General features: G+C 40.0%; 1 protein-coding gene across 1 annotated transcript in view; it reads left to right on the plus strand.

Annotated features, from left to right (window-relative positions):
• IL1RAPL2 (interleukin 1 receptor accessory protein like 2) overlaps positions 1–20,653 on the plus strand; it is a 602,004-nt gene that overhangs the window by 44,613 nt on the left and 536,738 nt on the right. Inside the window, exon 3 of the mRNA XM_003414874.3 lies at positions 2,213–2,366. Within this exon, the coding sequence (XP_003414922.1) occupies positions 2,213–2,366 (154 nt within the window). The remainder of the gene's footprint in view (positions 1–2,212; positions 2,367–20,653) is intronic.

Consider the following 20,653-nt stretch of genomic DNA (forward strand, 5'->3'; position numbering starts at 1 on the left):
AGAGGGACCATATTTTTGTTTAATGACCTTCAGAATGATTCTTCAGAAATCTGAGGCTATCAGAGTTGGAAGCAATGCGAAAATAATTGTGGATTATTATTGTATGACGGCAGTGGCAGCTGGGCTGGGCTTTTTTCTCTCAGTTCAGACTTTCTTCTTCATTTTCCCAGAAACCTTATATCCCAAGGTTTAACTCAGAAGCAAATCTCATATAGGTGATAAACCTTGCCAGACATGGTATGTAATATAATTTCAGACAGACCTTTAACTGTTCTTCAGAAAGGCCCTTGGGGGGGTGAACCAGCCTTATATCTAGATGCTCTAGATAGCATTACTTTTATTTACTCTTGGACAATGTGCGTGGGTAGTTGTATTGGACATAAAGCAAGCATATCTGTTAAATATTATACCTGAGAACGTAATTGCCAGTTTTTGTGTTTTGTTGTTCAAACTCCTGCTAACATAAAAGAAAAAAAAAAGTTATAGTGAAAAACTAATAAATGGGGGCACTCTCCTGAATCATTTTACAGGCACACACACGCACATACACAAATGCTAAGAGCTGGGGAATTGAGAGTCAGCATGAATTCTACTTTTACATGCATGTTCATGCCATGTATGTGTGAGGGGGTGGAGAAGAGGCAGATGCAAATGTAGTATACACCGTTCATGGTGGGGAAGGTGGAAAGTACTCTCAACTACTATTTACCTCATCTGCCTCATAATCAATTTCTCTTATTGCCTCAACTGACAGAATAAGAATTCAGATGACAGAGCTCTTTTTGCCTTGATTAATCAGCACTCCCTTACAGCTACCCCCATGCCTCTACTGATGTTCGTACAGCATTTGACCCCCACTTTGGTTGGACTTTTGGGGTGAGTGGTAGACTTACTGGGATAATATCTAAAATGTAGCCTGAGAAAGCTCCCAAAAGGCAAAGCGACTTGGCTGAATATTCTTAGATACTTACCTGAAAAACCAAACCCATTGCCATCAAGTGGATTCCGACTCATAGTGGCCCTATAGGACAGAGAACTGTCCCATAGGGTTTCCAAGACTGTAATCTTTACAGAAGCAGACTACCACATCTTTCTCCCATGGTGCCACTGATGAATTCAAACCACTGACCTTTTGGTTGGCAGCCGAGCGCTTAGTCATTGTGCCTCCAGGCTCCTTTCTTAAAGCTATTGCTATATCCTTGATACTCTCTGGATAAATGTTAAATATTCCATTCTAAAGAAATTAAATCCTGGTAGCAAGATTCTCTCACATTCCTATCAGGAAAGTAGGAAAATTGGCTTCAACACACAAATCTTATTCTCTGGTTGTACATTACTGAACTCAGAAAGTAAGTGAATGATATCTCCATGTTGTTACTATAAAAAGTGTGCCCTTGTTTTACCTAGCTACCGCACAATGGTTAAGAGCTCAGCGGCTAACCAAAAGGTCTGCAGTTCAAATCCACCAGCCACTCCTTGGAAACTCCGTGGGGCAGGTCTAGTTTGTCCTATAGGGTCGCTATGAGTCGGAATTGACTCGACGGAATTTTTTTTTTTTAGTTTTATGTTTTTAGAGAACTCCTTAGGTCTAATTTTCTAGATACTGATATCTCCTCTACCCACCTCCGAACACACACACTCTTAAATGGGTCTCTTGACTATGAGGAGGGAGTCTCTGGAGGAAGGATTAGTGTTTTTTTTTTTTTTTCTGTAAGGAGTAATTAATGAAATCATTGTAGATTTGTTGCCAATGTAAAAGCATATTATGAATGTTTAATAATCCCTAAACCTCCCCTGGAGTCTACTATGTGGCTAAGTGAAGACTATCCTCCAAGGACTCATAAAATAGTTTTGTCAAATAGAAAGAACCAGGGCATTATAATAATATTTAGTGACTTTTTAGTTGCTGCTTTGCCTCTCTTGCATTTGGGGGACTTGTATGCTTTTCTATTTTTACTTTTTTTTATTTTTTAGAATGCCTTTAAAGGGCATTTTAGGGTCAGGTTTTTTAATGTGGCTTTTAGTGTGATACTTGTGATGTTTGAGTTGGACACAATAAGACACATTTGTGACATTGCCTGGTCATTGGCTTAACTTATCAGTTATATATTTTGAAGATTTAAAGAACAGAGCATAAGAAAGTGAAAGTACTAACTTATCAGTACTAAGATTTAGTGATGTGGGGTTTTTTTTCTTACTATCTTTTCTGTAGGAATGCAAGCCAAAAATGTGGAGAAGCATAATAATACAGAAAGGAAATGCTCTTCTAATCCAGGAAGTTCAAGAAGAAGATGGAGGAAATTATACTTGTGAACTTAAGTATGAAGGAAAACTTGTAAGACGAACGACTGAATTGAAAGTTACAGGTAGGAATTGGTTCTACCAAATTATGGCAAATGAGATTTTAAATATAATTGAATTTGGGAAGAAAGTTTCTTACAAAGAGCCAACTTGCTGTGAATTTAGAATTGGCTGCAAATCAAACAGTTGGGAAGCTCACTATTAATAAGTTGCACTGAGTCAAAACAGTATGAACAATTATTTATGGAACAAGGGCCCGATTGCTGCATATCTGTTCTTTATAAAAGGCTCTTAACTCTTCAAAGCATCATTAATTGCTACTATTGCTACTAAGCTTCTCAGAAAAGGTATACTGGAACCTCTGTAGGATGTTAACTTGACCCGTATGTGAAATCTCCTTGTAGTTGGAGGCTTCCTTAAAATGAAGTTCTCTTGGGCTTTTGGAATGATATAATCTTGGATTGCACCTAAAATATCATTTATACAAAATTCTTCATAAGTGAGTGATGTTATTGTGCGCTCAAGCCCTGGTGGCACAACTGGTTAAGCACTCGGCTGCTAACTGAAAGATTGGTGGTTCAAACCCACCCAGCAGTTCTGCATGAGAAAGACCTGGGGAACTGATTCTTTAGAGATTACAGCCAAGAAAACACTATGGGGCAGTTCTGCCCTGTCACATGGGATTGCTAGGAGTTGAAGTTGACTCGATGGCACCCAACAACAACAACAAAGTGACTTTTAAATGGAGCAACCCAAGACAGTAGTGCAAACCTTTATGTTTTAAATCTGAAGTACAAGTGAAGTGTGGAAAAGATAAACTTAGGATATTCTTACTTGGCAGAGAATGTTAGGAAGTCTTTCAGGGACATAGGTCAGAACCAAATACCTTAAAAGACCGTAAGACACTGGATGACAACTGTCTACCTGCTATTGCTCCTGAGCAAATCTTGATAAATTTTCCTGTTATTATAATACGTGTCTTAGATGTACACGTATATGTGTGTGTGTGTGCGCGTGCACCATCTAATGTTGACCTCAACCAACTGGTTAATTTTAATATACTCTCACTAGTGTTACGAATATGTATTTCCTTCTATATTGTTTTTGTTTATGTCTGGCTGACCCTTCTGGGGTAGAGTTAACATTTGCGAGCCTAGTTATTGCTATAATGCGTATGTTTAATTTCTTGATCCATGAGATCCAATTGTTTATTTTTGTCTATGACAGAATTCTGAATGTTAACGGAGGTAGTTCAAAAATATTTTATTAGAATATAATATATATGCTTTAGCTCGCTCTTTATCCTAATACATGACAGTTTTCCTTCTTAGTCAAAATTTGTAGAGTACATTCTGGGAAGATTTAATTTTTTATTAGAATTGCATGTTCTTTCCCCTGTGGGCTTTAAAAATAACTACCATATTGGGCCAATCTCAACAAAGATCTGCTTTTGATTAGTCCCTGATTTCCTCAACGTGAACCTGACTTCCCTGCCTCATTCGTGGCAGAAAAGTCAATCATAGGCAATTACACATCAGTAATGAGTGGCCATGCACAATTCCTTGCAGCATCATCCCTTTGACCACGATCACCCAATCCTTATCAGACGCTTGCAGAGCACCTTTATTTGGAAATCATCTACTAAAGTTTGTAACATTATAGTACTTGGCTTGGATTCTAAGTTGGACCAGAGTAAACACCAAACCACTTTTACACTGGTTATGGTGACAATATATTTGCTTCTTTAGTTTCTTCTCAGATTTTGGGAACGCGGAGCTATAGTTACCCATTTTCTGTATTTTATAAGACATTAATTTGCTTGCTCTAAACTTTTAATCTAGTTGAACTATGATTTAAAATTCAAACACACACACACACATACACACACACACACAGACCAGACTTACTGGCCTGACAGAGACTAAAGGGACCGCCAAGACTATGGCCCCTGGGCACCCCGCTAACTCCGAACTGAAGCCACTCCCATAGTCCACCTCTCAGCCAAGATTAGACAGGCGTATAAAACAAACAATAACACATGTGAGGAATGTGCTTCTTAATTCAATCAAGTGTAGGAGACCAAATGGCAACACCTGCCCAAAAGCAAAGATGAAAAGGCAGGAAGGGACAGGAATCCTATACAAATGGACACAGGGAACCCAGGATGTAAAGGGAAAGGGGGAGAGTGCTGACACATTGCAGGGATTGCAACCAATGTCGCAAAACAATTTGTGTATAAATTTTTGAATGAGAAACTAATTTGCTCTGTAAGCTTTCACCTAAAATACAAAAGAAAAAAAATCCATCTGAACTCTACCTTAAGCAGAGGTTCTTAAACTAATGTGCATCAAAATCACGAGGAAGCACCCAGGTAAAGTGGAGATGGGGGTCTTTAAATATAGATTCTCAGCCTCCTCCCTCAAATTCTAATCAACCAGTTGGTTAATTATGACATACTCTCACAAATGTTAAGAATATATATTTCGTTCTATATTATTTTGTTTATGTCTGGCTAACCTTTTTGGGGTAGGGTTAACATTTGCTGAGTCAAGTTCATTGCTATCACATCAGTAAGGCTGGACATTTGCCTTTGTGTCCAGGTGATTCTGTTGCAGGCAGTCCAAACACCATGCTCTGAGAAACACTAGATGAGAGAATGGTGCAAAAAAGGTCAAAGTCAGAGGATTTATTTCCTTGTGAACATGTTCGTTCGCATGCGTAGGATAAAACAAAACAAGCAATAATTTACATGGGCCCCAAGTTGTTTTCCCTGAACTCCTAAGAGCTGTCATGAAAACGTAGGTCATTGGTCACAAGGGGAAAGCTGTCAAGACATTGGGTAAAGCAACCTCAACCATCGAAAACAGTCATTTATTCATATATCATTTAAATAAAAACGTACTGAGTACCTATTGCATGCCAGGCAACGAGCTGGGAGCTGGAAAAAATAATTCAAAATGCAGTCATGATTATCCTTAGGACAGAGGTCATCATTCATGTAAAATAGTTAAGTTCTTATGTATTCACACAGTTCAAACTCTGCTTGATGTAGAAACAATACAGCTTCTTGGTATGGAGGTTCAAGAGGTGGTTGCTCTGGAGGGCTTCTTATTTGTAGTATTACATGTTACACTGTGCTTTGTATGCTCAGTATTGTAAAGGCAATTAACAAACAGTTGTTCCCTCATAATTCAAAATGTAAGGCTGAGATTTTTTAAAGAGTAACCAACTCATACTTGTTTTGAGTTTAGCAATATGCAGGCATGGGATAAGAATTTCAACACGGGGAGTTTAAAAGTATTTTATTAGAAATTAATATATATGTGAATTAATATGGGAAATTCATAGAATTGGCTAATTAGAAATTATGCAGATAGAGGTTCTTTAAGATTGTGTTTTGCAAGTATGCAAGTTTTAAAAGATTATCCAATTTTAAAAAGGTTATTTTCTGATGGTTCTTTTTCAACGTATAAATCTGAGAACTACCTCAGCAGTAAAACAAGTGTTCTAAGCTATATAGGTGCTACTTGCTTTAAGAAGATCAGTTATAAAAAGATCCAGAAACAGGTTTCTCCTGCTCTCCAACTATCCAAAAGTACAGCATTGCTATGAAACTTTCCTAAGCTGAAATGGCATAAAGTGAAGATGCAGTCACCATTAATTTACATGGGAAACATTTTGGAGCACTCCCAGACCCAAAAAGTAACCTACCAAATCATACCAAATAGCACATAAAACCTAATAACACGAAACCAAAACCAAACCGAACCTGTTGCCCTCAAGGTAATTCAACTCATAGGGACTCTATAGGACAGAGTAGAACTGCCCTATAGGGTTTCCAAGGAGCAGCTGGTGGAGTCGAACTGCCGACCTTTTGGTTAGAAGCTGAGCTCTCAACCACAGCGCCACCAGGGCTCCATTAACATATAGTAAAAGCAGGAATGATTGATAGGTTAAATAAGTTGAGATAAAGCACAGATGCTCACGGATACAGTTCTAAGCTATGGCAGCTTGATGCAGAGTGTAGTTCCTGGGAACGAGCTTGACCAGGACCGGGACATCCCTTAACTGAGACACAGGCCCGGAGGGCTGCCCCTTCTCTGGGGTTAGGGCTACCACCCCCAGGTCACCGCCCTCCCCTGCTCATGCCTCTGAGAGTGTCTAGCATGTCGGCCTTCCTGGAGGGACTGGGAGCCGCCCTCCTCTCCAGCCCAGGAATGGCCAGGGCTAAGCGGTGATGGGGCAAGGCAAGGGCAGAGGCCATGAGGCGCCTGGGAAGAAACCACGAACCAGGAAGGAGGTGCTGAATCAGCTGCTTCCTCCCACCTTTACTGGCACCTGGGATTGAAAAAAAAATAGGCTGATAGGTGGCAGGTTGCGGGGGGGGGTGGGCATTGGCCTCAGTTGCAGGTGCCCCCTCTGGGCTCCCTCTCCTAGGGGAAGGGGGCGGAGGCCAGCCCCCACCTAGGGCCGTGACACTCTTGCTGCTAGGAGTGGCTGCTAGGGGTGGGCAATGCCCCTTTAATGGCTCCATGCAAAACAAACACTGTCGCCTTTTTTTGTAAAAGCGAAAATCCTCTTTGGATTTCTCTAGGTTAATGAAAACAGGTACTAATGTACTTCTGTCACACAAGTGAAGTGGCATAAAGTGAACTTTTGAAAAGCGTTGGATACTTGTATTCAAAATTGATAAATTAGAAGGTTATCATTTGCTTTATGAAACAATTAATTTTTCCAATGAAAAGAATTTACCATAAGATTTCTTTAAATAGTCAACTTTCCTACTATATTAAGGTACGATTTGATTTAAATGCAACTTTTCTGGAACACTCTTATTGTATAAGTCATACCAGACCTGTGTGATTTTATTGTGATTTTTTATTATTATTATTCCCTTGGAGGCTGCAGATGAGTCGGGAGAGGTTTAATAACACATAGACATGCACAATAGCGTGTTTAGGTCATTTCCAAAGATGCCAACACCTAACAGTTTTATTTCCCACAGGATATTATATATAGCTTTTTACTATTTTAAAGTTTTTTTTTCTTTATTCTCACATCAAATTTGTACAAGGGCTAGCTGAAGTGATAAGGAGAGAAGGGAGGTTTGGTTACCCCACGGTAAGAATGTAGACCAGGTGATAATGGAAGAAAGCAGAGGAGAGGAGTGGGAGAGGGTGAGCAGGATAATGGAATAGGGTCTCCTGGGATTAAAAGAGAAGGTCTTCCTGGAGAAGGTCAAAGGCAGACATAAATTATAGGGGCTCCCCAAAATGTTTTTAAAGCCAGCACTAATTAACTGTATTTGGAAGGTCATTCACCATTCACCTGGCAAATCATTCACAAATGCATGATTTTATGCAGCTCTTTAAAAATGTACATTGCCTATTTAGAAGAAAAAACAAACAAATAAAATCTGTTCTCTCATGAGTATGCAAGCAATACCCCCTCCTCCTGATTATTGTAGACCTCTCCTGAACTCTTGAGTTGGGACCCTTCACACGCTAAGGATAATCTCTTAACCCATTGGTGTCTAAACGCCATGGCCAGAATGACGGGTTTATTCTATGCTTAGGTTTCAAAGATTTGCTGCTGGGTTTCTATTCCAGGGTTTCAACCTGGAAATGCAAAGCTTGGTAAAAATTACAGAGTCTGATTTGGGACCAGTCTTTGGTGAAGATGTTCAAATGTATGGCTTCAGTGCTTTTATTTTCACTTTGCAAAGGTAAAACAAACTGTAGTGCGTTGTTGCCAGTGTCACTTAGACTAACTTGTTAGAATAACCTTCCTCTGGTGTGGAAAATGGTAACTATTTACACACAGAGGAAGCAATTTAACGTTCAGGTTGGAAAACAGGCTTTTTGTGGCTTTGGCTCTTTGTTCCTTTATACCTCTACTGTTAAGACGAAGGCACTGGAGTGAGGGAGGGGTTAGAAAAAAAGAGTGGAAGAGAGCAATATGGTGGGGAGTTGGGGGAATAAAAACAGAAGTGGGGATTTTGACCGAGTAATGATAATACAAGAGATGTGATCTCTAAGCCAACAAATACAAAATGATCATAATAGGGGCTCCCAGAGATTTAATATCTATTGAGAACTTAATGCATGGCAGATATTGTGCTTAGTTTTTTCATTCATTTTCTCATTTAAACTTCACAATAACCTAGGAGGATGTATATTATTCTCGTCCCCATTTTACAGAGAATGAAACGAAAACTTAGAGAGGTGAAGTTACTTGCCCAAGGTCACCTACTTAGTAACTGGCAGAGTAGGGACATGAACCTAGGTCTTTCTGATTTTCAAATATAACCTTTTAATCATCAGCAAGCACAAATCATACAGCTTCACTCACCAAATGTATATTGTGTACCTTGAAAACAGATGCCAAATTATCGGTCACAATGTCAGTCATTCTACTATAACGTCCTTTTTAGGCATTCACTTCTTGATCTTCAGTAATTCCCTGTTGGAGTTAAAAGGATAAACTTGACATTTTTGGGTCCAGTCCTTAGCTCGCAGGGAGCACCTTGGCTACAATCAGTAGGAATGGGGCACCAAATTGAATCAGGCCTTGCTTGGGGTGGTGCCAGGAAAGAAGCAAGGAGCACTGACAGGAAAAATGAGAATGCATGAAAGATGGAATTTGCCAAGTTTCATGTTTTGGTGCCGTTTGGTCTTACTAATATGACAGTCCATATTGAGAAAAAATAAATTCCTGCGTGGTTCATTGCAGCTACGAAAATTATTTCAAGCTAATGGACGTGTGTCAAAGAACAGTCCAGTTAAACAGTGTTGGCTCAGTTGGTAAAGAGCAGTGCCTATAATATTCTAATGTGTACTTTCATTTTCAAAAAGGGAATAGGATATAGTTTAGGACACTTCCTAAACTTGTTCAACCATATAGCACCTTTCCCCAACGCCCAGAGCATCGGACGGTGCTGTTTCCACAGGGGGGAAAAATTTGGGGAAAGCAAAGTTACTACATACCAAGTGAGTACCCAGCTCTATTGTCATCCTGCTAGCAGAGGATAAAATACTTATTGGGCATTCGCTTCATGTTATGGTTATGATCTTTCATTGATTTCTATTGGTGGTGCAGTGGTTAAGAGCTTGGCTGCTAACTAAAAGGTTGGCAGGCAGTTGGATTCCACCAGCTGCTCCTTGGAAACCCTTTGGGGTGGTTCTACTCTTTCCTATAGGCTCACTACGAGTTGGAATTGACTCAATGGCTACGAGTTTGGTTTTGGCTTATTGTTTGTCTTATTTTCTTGATTAGCCTGTGACTACTTAAGGGCAAGGATTTGTTGACTCTCTTTTCTATCTCCCCAAGTGTTGAGCAGATACTAGGTACTCAAAAATTATTTGTGTCTTGGTTTGGTTGGGTAGTTGGTTGGTGGTACTTTGGTTAGGAACAAATAAGACAGCTTTATATTTGTAGAGAACTTTATAATTTCAAAGCACTTTCACTTCTGGGATATCACTCTGTTGTTCACAGGAACTTTTATGGAGTCAGCGGCAAGGATAGTGTTATTCTTTACATTTTGTTTTTTTCAGAAGAGTGAGCTATGGTTCAAAGAGTTTAAACCATTTGCCCTGGTGTGGCAGCTGATGAATGGCATGGTCAAGACTAGAATCACCATCTTCTTGCTCCTAGTCCAGTGCTCTTTCTACCCTATTCCACTGTTACTCTTTCCCAAGTCACTTACCATAATCCTGGATTTCAGGCCAGAAGAAGAGGAGATACAACCCCAGAAGGAGTCCAAAGTTGGCAGTTCCAGGGTTCAGGTCTAAGGAGCATTGAAATAACCTGTTATTTAAAATGTTAATTTGCCACTCCATTCCTTTGGCCTTAAGTATAAATAGCTTTGATTCCAAAAGGAAAATCGTTTGCTCCTGATAGCTGAAGCTGAATCAGCAAAGGGGTAACCCCTTAATCAATGCTCAAATGCTTCTAGAGGCTAGGCAGATCATGTACATGAGTGAGGTGAACAGGTTGTGAAAGGCAACCCAAACCCATTGCTGTCAAGTCGATTCCGACTCATAGTGATGCTATAGAATAGAGTAGAACTGCCCTGTAGGGTTTCCAAGGAGCGGCTGGTGGATTCAAACTGCTGACCTTTTGGTTAGGAGCTGACCTCTTAACAACTGTGCCACTAGGGTTCCATGAAAGGGCAACAGGCAGGGACAAATTGGAGGGTAATGCCAACCCCAACTCAGCCCTAGGTGGTTGCTGCCGTGTCGCATTGAGGGTGCAATATTGCTTGGCCCTCTAATTTTTCGAGAGATACTGGCAGTCTGGATTTTTATTTGGAAATTCCTGATTTGTGAATTACCGTGTAGACCAAATAAAACATGTCTGTAGGAGAAATTCAGTTTAGGGGCTGCCTGTTTGTGACCTTTGCCCTAAAGGATTTGGTTCAGTAGGCAGTAGGCAACTGACTGTGTGGCTGGCTCAGACTCTAGCAGACAGTGGGGAAAAAATGCCAAAAAAAACCCCACCTAGAGAGCAGTTAATAGACAAACTGAGAACAGCACTCAGAAGCCATCCTAATCACACCATCCAATAGGCTGGTCGATCCAAGCAGAGAGTGAAGGGCACAATTTATGGATGTAATACTACAGGAGGGGTATTGACAAATTGATCACCGTACAGAGAAGAGCGATTTAGATGATGAAGCAAGTTGGTCTCAAATGTTACAGAGAAACGAAGAGCCCTGGGGAGAAACCACCCGCCTTGAAGCTCCCCCGAAGCAGTGTGATGTGAAGCACCAAGGAGAGCAAATCACTAGCATATGTTCACTCTCCTTCCTGTCCTCTCTGAGGAGCCAGTTAACACGACGTGAATGTGTGTGCCCTGATTATCACAGAATGTATCTCGTTTATACCTTTTGTGTGCCTTAATAAGGAGCGACATCAGCAGTCAATAGTTCTTGGCTGCATTAAGGGAACTTTCACATGACTGACTGTGCATTTCATAAATGACTGTTCTTTTGCACAGTCGCAGGTGCAGAAATCTCATGACCCAAATTGGCTTGCAGCAGCCCCTTTGCTTTTTCTGCTAAGCGTCCCTCCCCCTTTCCGGGTGGCCCTGGCCTTTCCTAGTCTACCCAGCCCACTCTGGATGACCTCTTTGTCCCTTCTCTGCTTCTTTTCAATGTCCTAATGTCCTGTCTTCTCTGTGGCCCATCTCCTCAGATCCTTGCTGTCTGCTAGGGCTAATCTGATACCTCCATGAACTAAAGAATTCCTGACTGATAATGACCAGAAATGTTTCCCTTCTCAGCTAACATATTTACAGTTTAATAGATATTTCAATTTTGTAAGTCATAGGCATGACTAATGGTGGGAATTTCTGGCAACTTTGTAGGGCCTGTGGGGGGCCTTTCCCAGAGTGTCATAATTCATACCCTGCAGGTGGCTGCTTGCTCCATCTAGACACAAGGTCAACCCTATTTATGACCTTGGGAGACTAATAAGTGACAACTAGGAGGGGAAAAAAAAGCGTGCTTAGAATTAATGGGAAGAAGGACCTTGGATGTCAGTATAAACAATGATTTTTTTTCCTTCATCTCCTGCCACTCTTATTTTGTCTTTCCCTTCCCTCCATTATTTCCCTCCTGCCCTCCCCAACCCCAGCCTAATGGAATGAGCTTACTATGCCACAGGGCTATCAATTAACCCCGCTGGTGACAGCCAGGGTCAAAAAGATTGCCGATCTCTGTTCTAGGCAAATGTTTGTCATGTTTCTATGTCCTACAGGGAGATGAACGAACAGTATTAACTGTCCCATCAGCAGAAAGACTGTCTTGTTACTCTGCAAAGTCAGGGACTGTGAGAAAGTTCATTCCTGTGAGCTTATTTTGCTAGTGGCTGTACAGGAGACCAGTTGGAGGGCTGAGGGTGAGCAAGTTAGAACACATGATAGCAGGATATGGCAAACGTGCCCAATCCAGGCCAGTTCTACACCATTGGCTCTCTTCTAGCACCTTAGGTGATCATTGACTCTTTGGCTGACTGCTCTGACTCTGCTAGGGGTGAGGGGAGGCGGTGCTTCGGAAGGGGTTGCATTGTGACTCCTAGGTGGCTAGGCCCATAAGATCCATAGGCACAGGTTTTCTTAGGTCCATTATGCTCATTTGTGAGAGTGGGAGCTGCCTTGTTCTCCTCCAAGCTGAAAGCAGTAGTTGGAACAAGCTACACTCTTCTATAGGAATGAAAACCAGGAGCTTGGTAGGGAGAGAGACCAGCTGTTAACTAGTTCCATGAGGGTGGATCAGATGCTCAGAAAACTACCATTTATTGGGTCAGGCATTGTACTTTACAATCAGTCAAAACTCACAACAACTTTGGAAGGTTGGTGATATTTTCCAAGGGGAAAAATTGAGATTCAGAGAGGATAAGTGACTTGTCTTTGATCACAGAGCTAATAAGTGGTAGAACTGGGATTTGAACCCATATTTATTCCAAACTCTTGCTCTTAAAGCAGCCTGCTATCAACTACCTGCATGACACCTGCACACAGCGGAGCTCAATACATGTTGTTAGGTCCTGACTTCCCAGCTTGCCCACCTGCTGCATGCCCTTTCCACTCCTCTTTGCCAACATGCATCTTGCACTTCTACACTTCCCCTATGAAGCCTTCACAGACTAACTTCATCTTAAAACCACTTGTTTCTTTCTCCTGAATTCCTTTGGCACTTTTGCAAAAGTCTTTACCACACTGTCTGATAATTACCTCAGAGTTTTTCTTTGCTTAGGTTTTGACTCACCAATTAGCTTAAGATTCTCCAAGATCTTCTGCTCCCCGTATTAAGGTTTACCTTAACTTCTGGATACAACATGTATTTATGGAGCTAGGAGCTGGGCTCTGCTTTCACGTGATCTCATTTAATCCTCTTAAACTCTTGTATGGCAGATCATTTTAGCTATACTCTAAAACCAAAACCAAGCCCATTGCTGTCAAGTTGATTCTGATTGCTATAGACCCTATAGGAGAGTAGGACTGCCTCATAGGTTTTCCAAGGAGCACTGGTGGATTTGAACTGCCATCCTTTTGGTTAGCAGCTGTAGCTTACCATAGTTCTTAACCACTGCTCCACCAGGGCTCTGGCTACACTCTAGACATTTGGAAATTTAAATCCAGAGAAGTTAAGTGAGTTTCTCAATATTCTACAGCAGCTACATTATAACTGGACCGAAGATTCAGATTGTTGTTACAGTTTTTCTCAAACCTGAAACCTTCCCACTAGTAAATGCTGATAAAACTATTCATTGCTCATAGTACTATGATCTGAATTGAATAGAACAAATTTTGTCAAAGGTAGAAGGATAAGACTTTTTGTTGAGCAAAATGTCTAGATGAAGAAGCTTCTAAAAATGTAGATAATAACATAAAATAATTTTAGCTCAAACAAAAAACTTGATTCTAAGAGAAGACCCATGGAAAAATATGGAAACTCAATTTTCTCCCTTGGATTCTGCTTCAGAACTAGAAACCATAATTCAAATCATGAGTCTCACACTTAGTAGGTGTGTGACTTTGAGAAAATTAATTTACCCTTCTGAACTTCAGTTTTTTCTCCATGTAAACTGGGGATGGTGTTGCTGTGTTGAGTGAAGAAAATATATGTACAACACTTAGAGTGGTATCTGGGAGGTACTAAGTATTCAATAAATGATATTAAATGTATAATTATTATTATTATTGCAAAGCTTGCGAAGATGACCTCAGAGTCATTTTGCCACAAAAAAGCTGTCTGACAGATGGCCTCAGACAAATTGCATTTGTTGATAGGATGCTTCATTTATAGGGGATGAATTAAAAAAAAAATTAGGAAGTTAACCAGGGAATATGAAGAACTCAGGCAAAGAGCCACATAAATAGGTATTTCAGACAGAACTATTTCATTCAAGGAGACGCAATCATGTGGAGTAATTTGTCAATTAAGATGGTCAAGGCAAATATTGTTGTCTATATAAATGAGCTTTTGCAGCCAGCAAGACATTTTAATGATGTGTGAGCCAAGAGTGAAAGCTGCTAAGACAAAACTGAGGTGGAAATGAGTCTTGAGGATAAGCCTGTTGAAGAGAGTAGCCTTTTCCTGTCCAGCAATTTCTTATGTCATTATGATTCATCACTGGTGGTTTATAAAGGCAGTTAAATGGCCTCCTTTGGCTGTCAAATAGGAAAATAATTCATTAGTTCAAGTCCATAAATCATTTCTTGATACCAGCAGTGCTTTATATAGCTAGAAATCACTCCGTGATATGGCACTATACTCCTGTGGGGATCCTGAGGAACAACTGGGAACCACCAGATGCAGAAGCCAAAGGGATGAGCTACATGGTCATGGGTCTACTGGAATAGAAGGTTGATCCCTTTCTGGGCTTGTTGCTTCAATCCCCTCTGACTGGCCAGGAAAAACACCCACACTTGGGTCTAGCACATAATAGTCGCTTACACTGTGCTTGTTGAATGAATTTAATTCAAATGTTTTGTGTGTTTTGAATCCCTCGCATCAGAGTCCATCCATAAAATCCATAGTGTCCAATAATTCTCCCCATTTGTATTCTAGGAAAAGGAGATGGAAAGGCAATGATGATAATATTTAGAAGTTATTGGAACAATACCCTGAGTTATTTGCTCAGCTTTGATAGTCAAGGCATCAGAACCTTACTATAAACTCTAGCAAAATAGTTGTATAGGAAATAATAGTGTTTTTATTTTTTTTTCTGATAAAATATATTGTAAGTCATGTTTCAATTCACCTAGTCCCCCTTGGGAGCACTAGTGGTCCAGTGGTTAAAGCCCTCAGCTGCCAACCAAAAGGTTGGCAGTTTGAACCCACCAACTGCTCTGTGGGAGAAAGATGTGGCAGTCTGCTTCCATAAGATTTACAGCCTTGGAAACCCTATGGGCAGTTCTACTCTGTCCTGTAGGGTTGCTATGAGTTGGAATTGACTCAAGGGCAATGGTTTTTGGGTTTGGAGTCCCCCTTGCTCCTTATGTCAAACATTCATTGGTATCTGTATACTTATATTTTGTGCCAATAAAATTATCTTCATGATGTTATTTATTTCCTGATGAGTGTATGAGGTGAAAGGTGAAAAGGACATTTTGAGCGTTGTTAAGTGGACAAATACTTGATGTCAACCCTGGTTCTACAATGAATGTATTTGATGTTCTTTTAACAACCACCAAATACTCATTGTCCTGGGTGAATAGAGGTAAAATAAAAGACACATGAACTTGAGTGTAATGGTGGGGGGGAGGGATAGAGATTAAACAAACATATGGATAAGTGTATAATTATAAATTACAGTAAGTGATAAAAAGGAAAATAACAGAGAGTAACTGAGAAGTAGGTGGATGTTCTATATTGGACCACTGGGCAAGGTCTACTTGAGGAAATAATATCTAGGCTGAATCCCGAAGGTTACATAAAGGCCATCTAGGTGAAGACTGAGGGAAAAATGTTTCAGGCAGCTGTTACAGCACATGTCAGTTCTGATGTGCTAAAGATCTTTTCATGCTCATAAAACAGAAAGAGAGTGAGTGTGGGAACAATGGGGAAAAATGAGATTGGAAAGGTAGGCAAGGACCAGATAATGCAGTGCTGTATAAGATTTTTTTTAATATAATTTTAATTGTGCTTTAAGTGAAAGTTTAAAAATCAAGTCAGTCTCTCACACAAAAACCCATGTATACCTTGCTACACACTCCCAATTACTCTCCCCCTAATGAGACAGCCCGCTCTCTCCTCCACTCTCTCTTTTCCTGTCCATTTCACCAGCTTCTAACCCCCTCCACACTCTCATCTCCCCTCAGGGCAGGAGATGCCAACATAGTCTCAAGTGTCCACATGATCCAAGAAGCTCACTCGTCACCAGCATCCCTCTCCAACCCATTGTCCAGTCCGATCCATGTCTGAAGAGTTGGCTTTGGGAACGGTTCCTGTCCTGAGGCAACAGAAGGTCTGGGGGCCATGACCACCGGGGTACTTCTAGTCTCAGTCAGACCATTAAGTCTGGTCTTATGAGAATTTGAGGTCTGCATCCCGCTGCTCTCCTGCTCCCTCAGGAGTTCTCTGTTGTGTTCCCTGTCAGGGCAGTCATCGCTTGTGGCCAGGCACCATCTAGTTCTTCTGGTCTCAGGATGATGTAGTCTCTGGTTTATGTGGCCCTTTCTGTCTCTTGGGCTCATAATCGCCTTGTGTCCTTGGTATTCTTCATTCTCCTTTGATCCAGGTGGGTTGAGACCAATTGATGCATCTTAGATGGCTGCTTGCTAGTGTTTAAGACCCCAGATGCCACTCTCCAAGGTGGGATGCAGAATGCTTTCTTAATAGATTTTATTATGCCAATTGACTTAGATGTCCCCTGAAACCATGGTCCCCAGACCCCTGCCCCTGCTATGCTGGCCTTCGAAGCATTCCATTTATTCAGGAAACTGGTTTTGGTTTAGTCCAGTTGTGCTGACCTCCCTTGTATTGTGTGCTGTCTTTCCCCTCACCTAAAGTAGTTCTTATCTACTATCTAATTAGTGAATGCCCCTCTCCCACCCCCCCTCCCTCCCCCTTCTTGTAACCATGAAAGAATGTTTTCTTCTCAGTTTAAACTATTTCTCAAGTTCTTATAATAGTGGTCTTATACAATATTTGTCCTTTTGCAACTGACTAATTTCACTCAGCATAATGCCTTCCAGGTTCCTCCATGTTATGAAGTGTGTCACAGATTCCTCACTGTTCTTTATCGATGAGTAGTATTCCATTGTGTGAATATACCATAATTTATCCATTCATCCGTCGATGGGCACCTTGGTTGCTTCCATCCTTTTGGTATTGTCAACAGTCCTGCAATAAACATGGGTGTGCATATATCTGTTCGTGTAAAGGCTCTTATTTCTCTAGGATATATTCCAAGGAGTGGGATTGCTGGATCGTATGGGAGTTCTATTTCTAGCTTTTTAAGGAAGTGCCAAATCGATTTCCAAAGTGGTTGTACCATTTTACATTCCCACCAGCAGTGTAGAAGTGTTCCAGTCTCTCCACAGCCTCTCCAACATTTATTATTTTGTGTTTTTTGGATTAATGCCAATCTTGTTGGAGTGAAATGAAATCTCATTGTAGTTTTGATTTGCATTTCTCTAATGGCTAATGATCATGAACGTTTCCTCGGGTATCTGTTAGCTACCTGAATGTCTTCTTTAGTGAAGTGTCTATTCATACCTTTTGCCCATTTTTTAATTGGGTTATTTGTCTTTTTGCAGTTGAGTTTTTGCAGTATCATGTAGATTTTAGAGATCTGGTGCTGATCAGAAATGTCATAGCTAAAAACGTTTTCCCACTCTGTAGGTAGTCTTTTCTTCTCTTTTAGAGAAGTCTTTGGATGAGCATAGGTGTTTGATTTTTAGAAGCTCCCAGTTATCTAGTTTTTCTTCTACATTCTTTATAATGTTTTATATACTGTTTATGCCATGTATTAGGGCTCCTAACCTTGTCCCTATTTTTTCTTGCATGATCTTTATCGTTTTAGATTTTATATTTAGGTCTTTGATCCATTTTGAGTTAGTTTTTGTGCATGGAGTGAGGTATGGGTCTTGTTTCATTTTTTTGCAGATGGATATCCAGTTATGCCAGCACCATTTGTTAAAAAGACTGTCTTTTCCCCATTTAACTGTTTTGGGGCCTTTGTCAAATATCAACTGCTCATATGTGGATGGATTTATGTCTGGATTCTCAATTCTGTCCCATTGGTCCATGTATCTGTTGTTGTACCAGTACCAGGCTGTTTTGACTACTGTGGTGGGGTAAAGTAAGGCCTCCTACTTTGTTCTTCTTTTTCAGTAATGCCTTATTTATCTGGGGCCTCTTTCCCTTCCATATGAAGTTGGTGATTTGTTTCTCCATCTCACTAAAGAATGTCGTTGGGATTTGGATTGGAATTGCATTAAATGTATAGATCGCTTTTGGTAGAATAGACATTTTTATAATGTTAAGTGTTCCTGTCCACGAGCAAAGTATGTTCTTCCACTTATGTAAGTCTCTTTTGGTTTCTTGCAGAAGTGTACTGTAGTTTTCTTTGTATAAGTCTTTTACATCTCTGGTAAGATTTATTCCTAAGTATTTTCTCTTCTTGGGGGTACTGTAAATGGCACTGATTTGGTGATTTCCTCTTCGATGTTCTTTTTGTTGGTGTAGAGGAACTCAACTGATTTTTGTATGTTTATCTTGTATCCCGATACTCTGCTGAACTCTTCTATTAGTTTCAGTAGTTTTCTGGAAGATTTCTTATGGTGTTCTGTGTATAAGATCATGTCGTCTGCAAATAGAGATACTTTGACTTCTTCCTTGCCAATCTGGATGCCCTTTATTTCTTTATCTAGCCTAATTGCTCTGGCTAGGACTTCCAGCACAATGTTGAATAAGAGTGGTGATAAAGGGCATCTTTGTCTGGTTCCCGTTCTCAAGGGGAATGTTTTCAGGCTCTCTCCATTTAGGATGATGTTAGCTGTTGGCTTTGTATAAACGCCCTTTGTTATGTTGAAGAATTTTCCTTCTATTCCTATTTTGCTGAGAGTTTTCATCATGAATGAGTGTTGAACTTTGTCAAATGCCTTTTCTGCATCAATTGATAAAATCGTGTGATTCTTGTCTTTTGTTTTATTTATGTGGTGGATTACATTAATTGTTTTTCTAGTGTTGAACCATCCATGCATAATATGAATCCCACTTGGTCATGGTGAATTATTTTTTTGATATGTTGTTGAATTCTATTGGCTAGAATTTTGTTGAGGATTTTTGCATCTACGTTCGTGGGGGATATATTGTCTTATATTATTTTTTTACCTGGTTTTGGTATCAGGGATATGGTGGCTTCATAGAATGAGTTTGGTAGTATTCCATCCTTTTCTATGCTCTGAAATACCTTTAGTAGTAGTGGTGTTAACTCTTCTCTGGAAGTTTGGTAGAACTCTGCAGTGAGGCCATCCGGACCAGGGCTTTTTTTTTGTTGGGAGTTTTTTGATTACCTTTACAACCTCTTCTTTTGTTATGGGTCTGTTTAGTTGTTCTGCCTCTGTTTGTGTTAGTTTAATTCACCCATTTCTTGTAGGTTTTCAAATTTGAGTATAATTTTTCATAGTAATCTGATATGATCCTTTTAATTTCAGTTGGGCCTGTTGTAATATCGCCCCTCTCATTTCTTATTCGGGTTTTTTGCTTCCTCTCCTGTTTTTCTTTTGTCAGTTTGGCTAGTGGTTTATCAATTTTGTTGATGTTCTCAAAAAAACCGGGTTTTGGTCTTGTTAATTCTTTCAATTGTTTTTCTGTTTTCTATTTCATTTAGTTCAGCTCTGATTTTTATTATTTGTTTTCTTCTGGTGCCTGTGAGTTTCTTTTGTTGCTCTCTTTCTATTTGTTCAAGTTGTAGAGATAATTCTTTGATTTTGGCCTTTTCTCCTTTTTGGATGTGTGCATTTGTTGATATAAATTGACCTCTGAGCACCACTTTTGCTGTGTCCCAAAGGTTCTGATAGGAAGTGTTTTCATTCTCATTGGATTCTTTGAATTTCTTTATTCTATCCTTAGTGTCTTCTATAATCCAGTCTCTTTTGAGCAGGGTATTGTTCAGTTTCCAAGTGTCTGATTTCTTTTCCCTGCTTTTCCTGTTATTGATTTCCACTTCTATGGCTTTATGGTCAGAGGAGATGCTTTGTAATATTTCAATGTTTTGGATTCTGCTAAGGCTTGCTTTATGACCTAATACATGGTCTATTCTAGAGAATGTTCCATGTGCACTAGAAAAGAAAGTATAGTTGGTTGCTGTTGGGTGGAGTGTTCTGTATATGTCTAGGAAGTCAAATTGGTTGATTGTGGCATTTAGATCTTGCCTGTCTTTATTGGGCTTCTTTCCGGATGTCCTGTCCTTCACTGAAAGTGGTGTGTTGAAGTCTCCTACTATTATTGTGGAGCTGTCTGTCTCACTTTTCAATGCTGATAGAGTTTGTTTTATGTATCTTCCAGCCCTGTCATTGGGTGCATAAATATTTAATATGGTTATATCTTCTTGGTGTATTGTCCCTTTAATCATTATATAGTGTCCTTCCTGATAGATTTAACTTTAAAGTCTATTTTTGTCAGAAATTAATAGTGCCACTAGTGTTCTTTTTTGATTGTTGTTTGCTTGATATATTTTTTTCCATCCTTTGAGTTTTAGTTTGTGTCTCTAAGTCTAAGGTGTGTCTGTTTTAGGCAGCATATAGACAGGTCTTGTTTTTTAATCCATTCTGCCACTCTCTGTCTGTTTATTGGTACATTTAGTCCATTTACATTCAGAGTAATTATGGATAGGCA

This window comes from Loxodonta africana, chromosome X (assembly GCF_030014295.1).
Source record: "Loxodonta africana isolate mLoxAfr1 chromosome X, mLoxAfr1.hap2, whole genome shotgun sequence".
Lineage (NCBI taxonomy): Eukaryota > Metazoa > Chordata > Mammalia > Proboscidea > Elephantidae > Loxodonta > Loxodonta africana.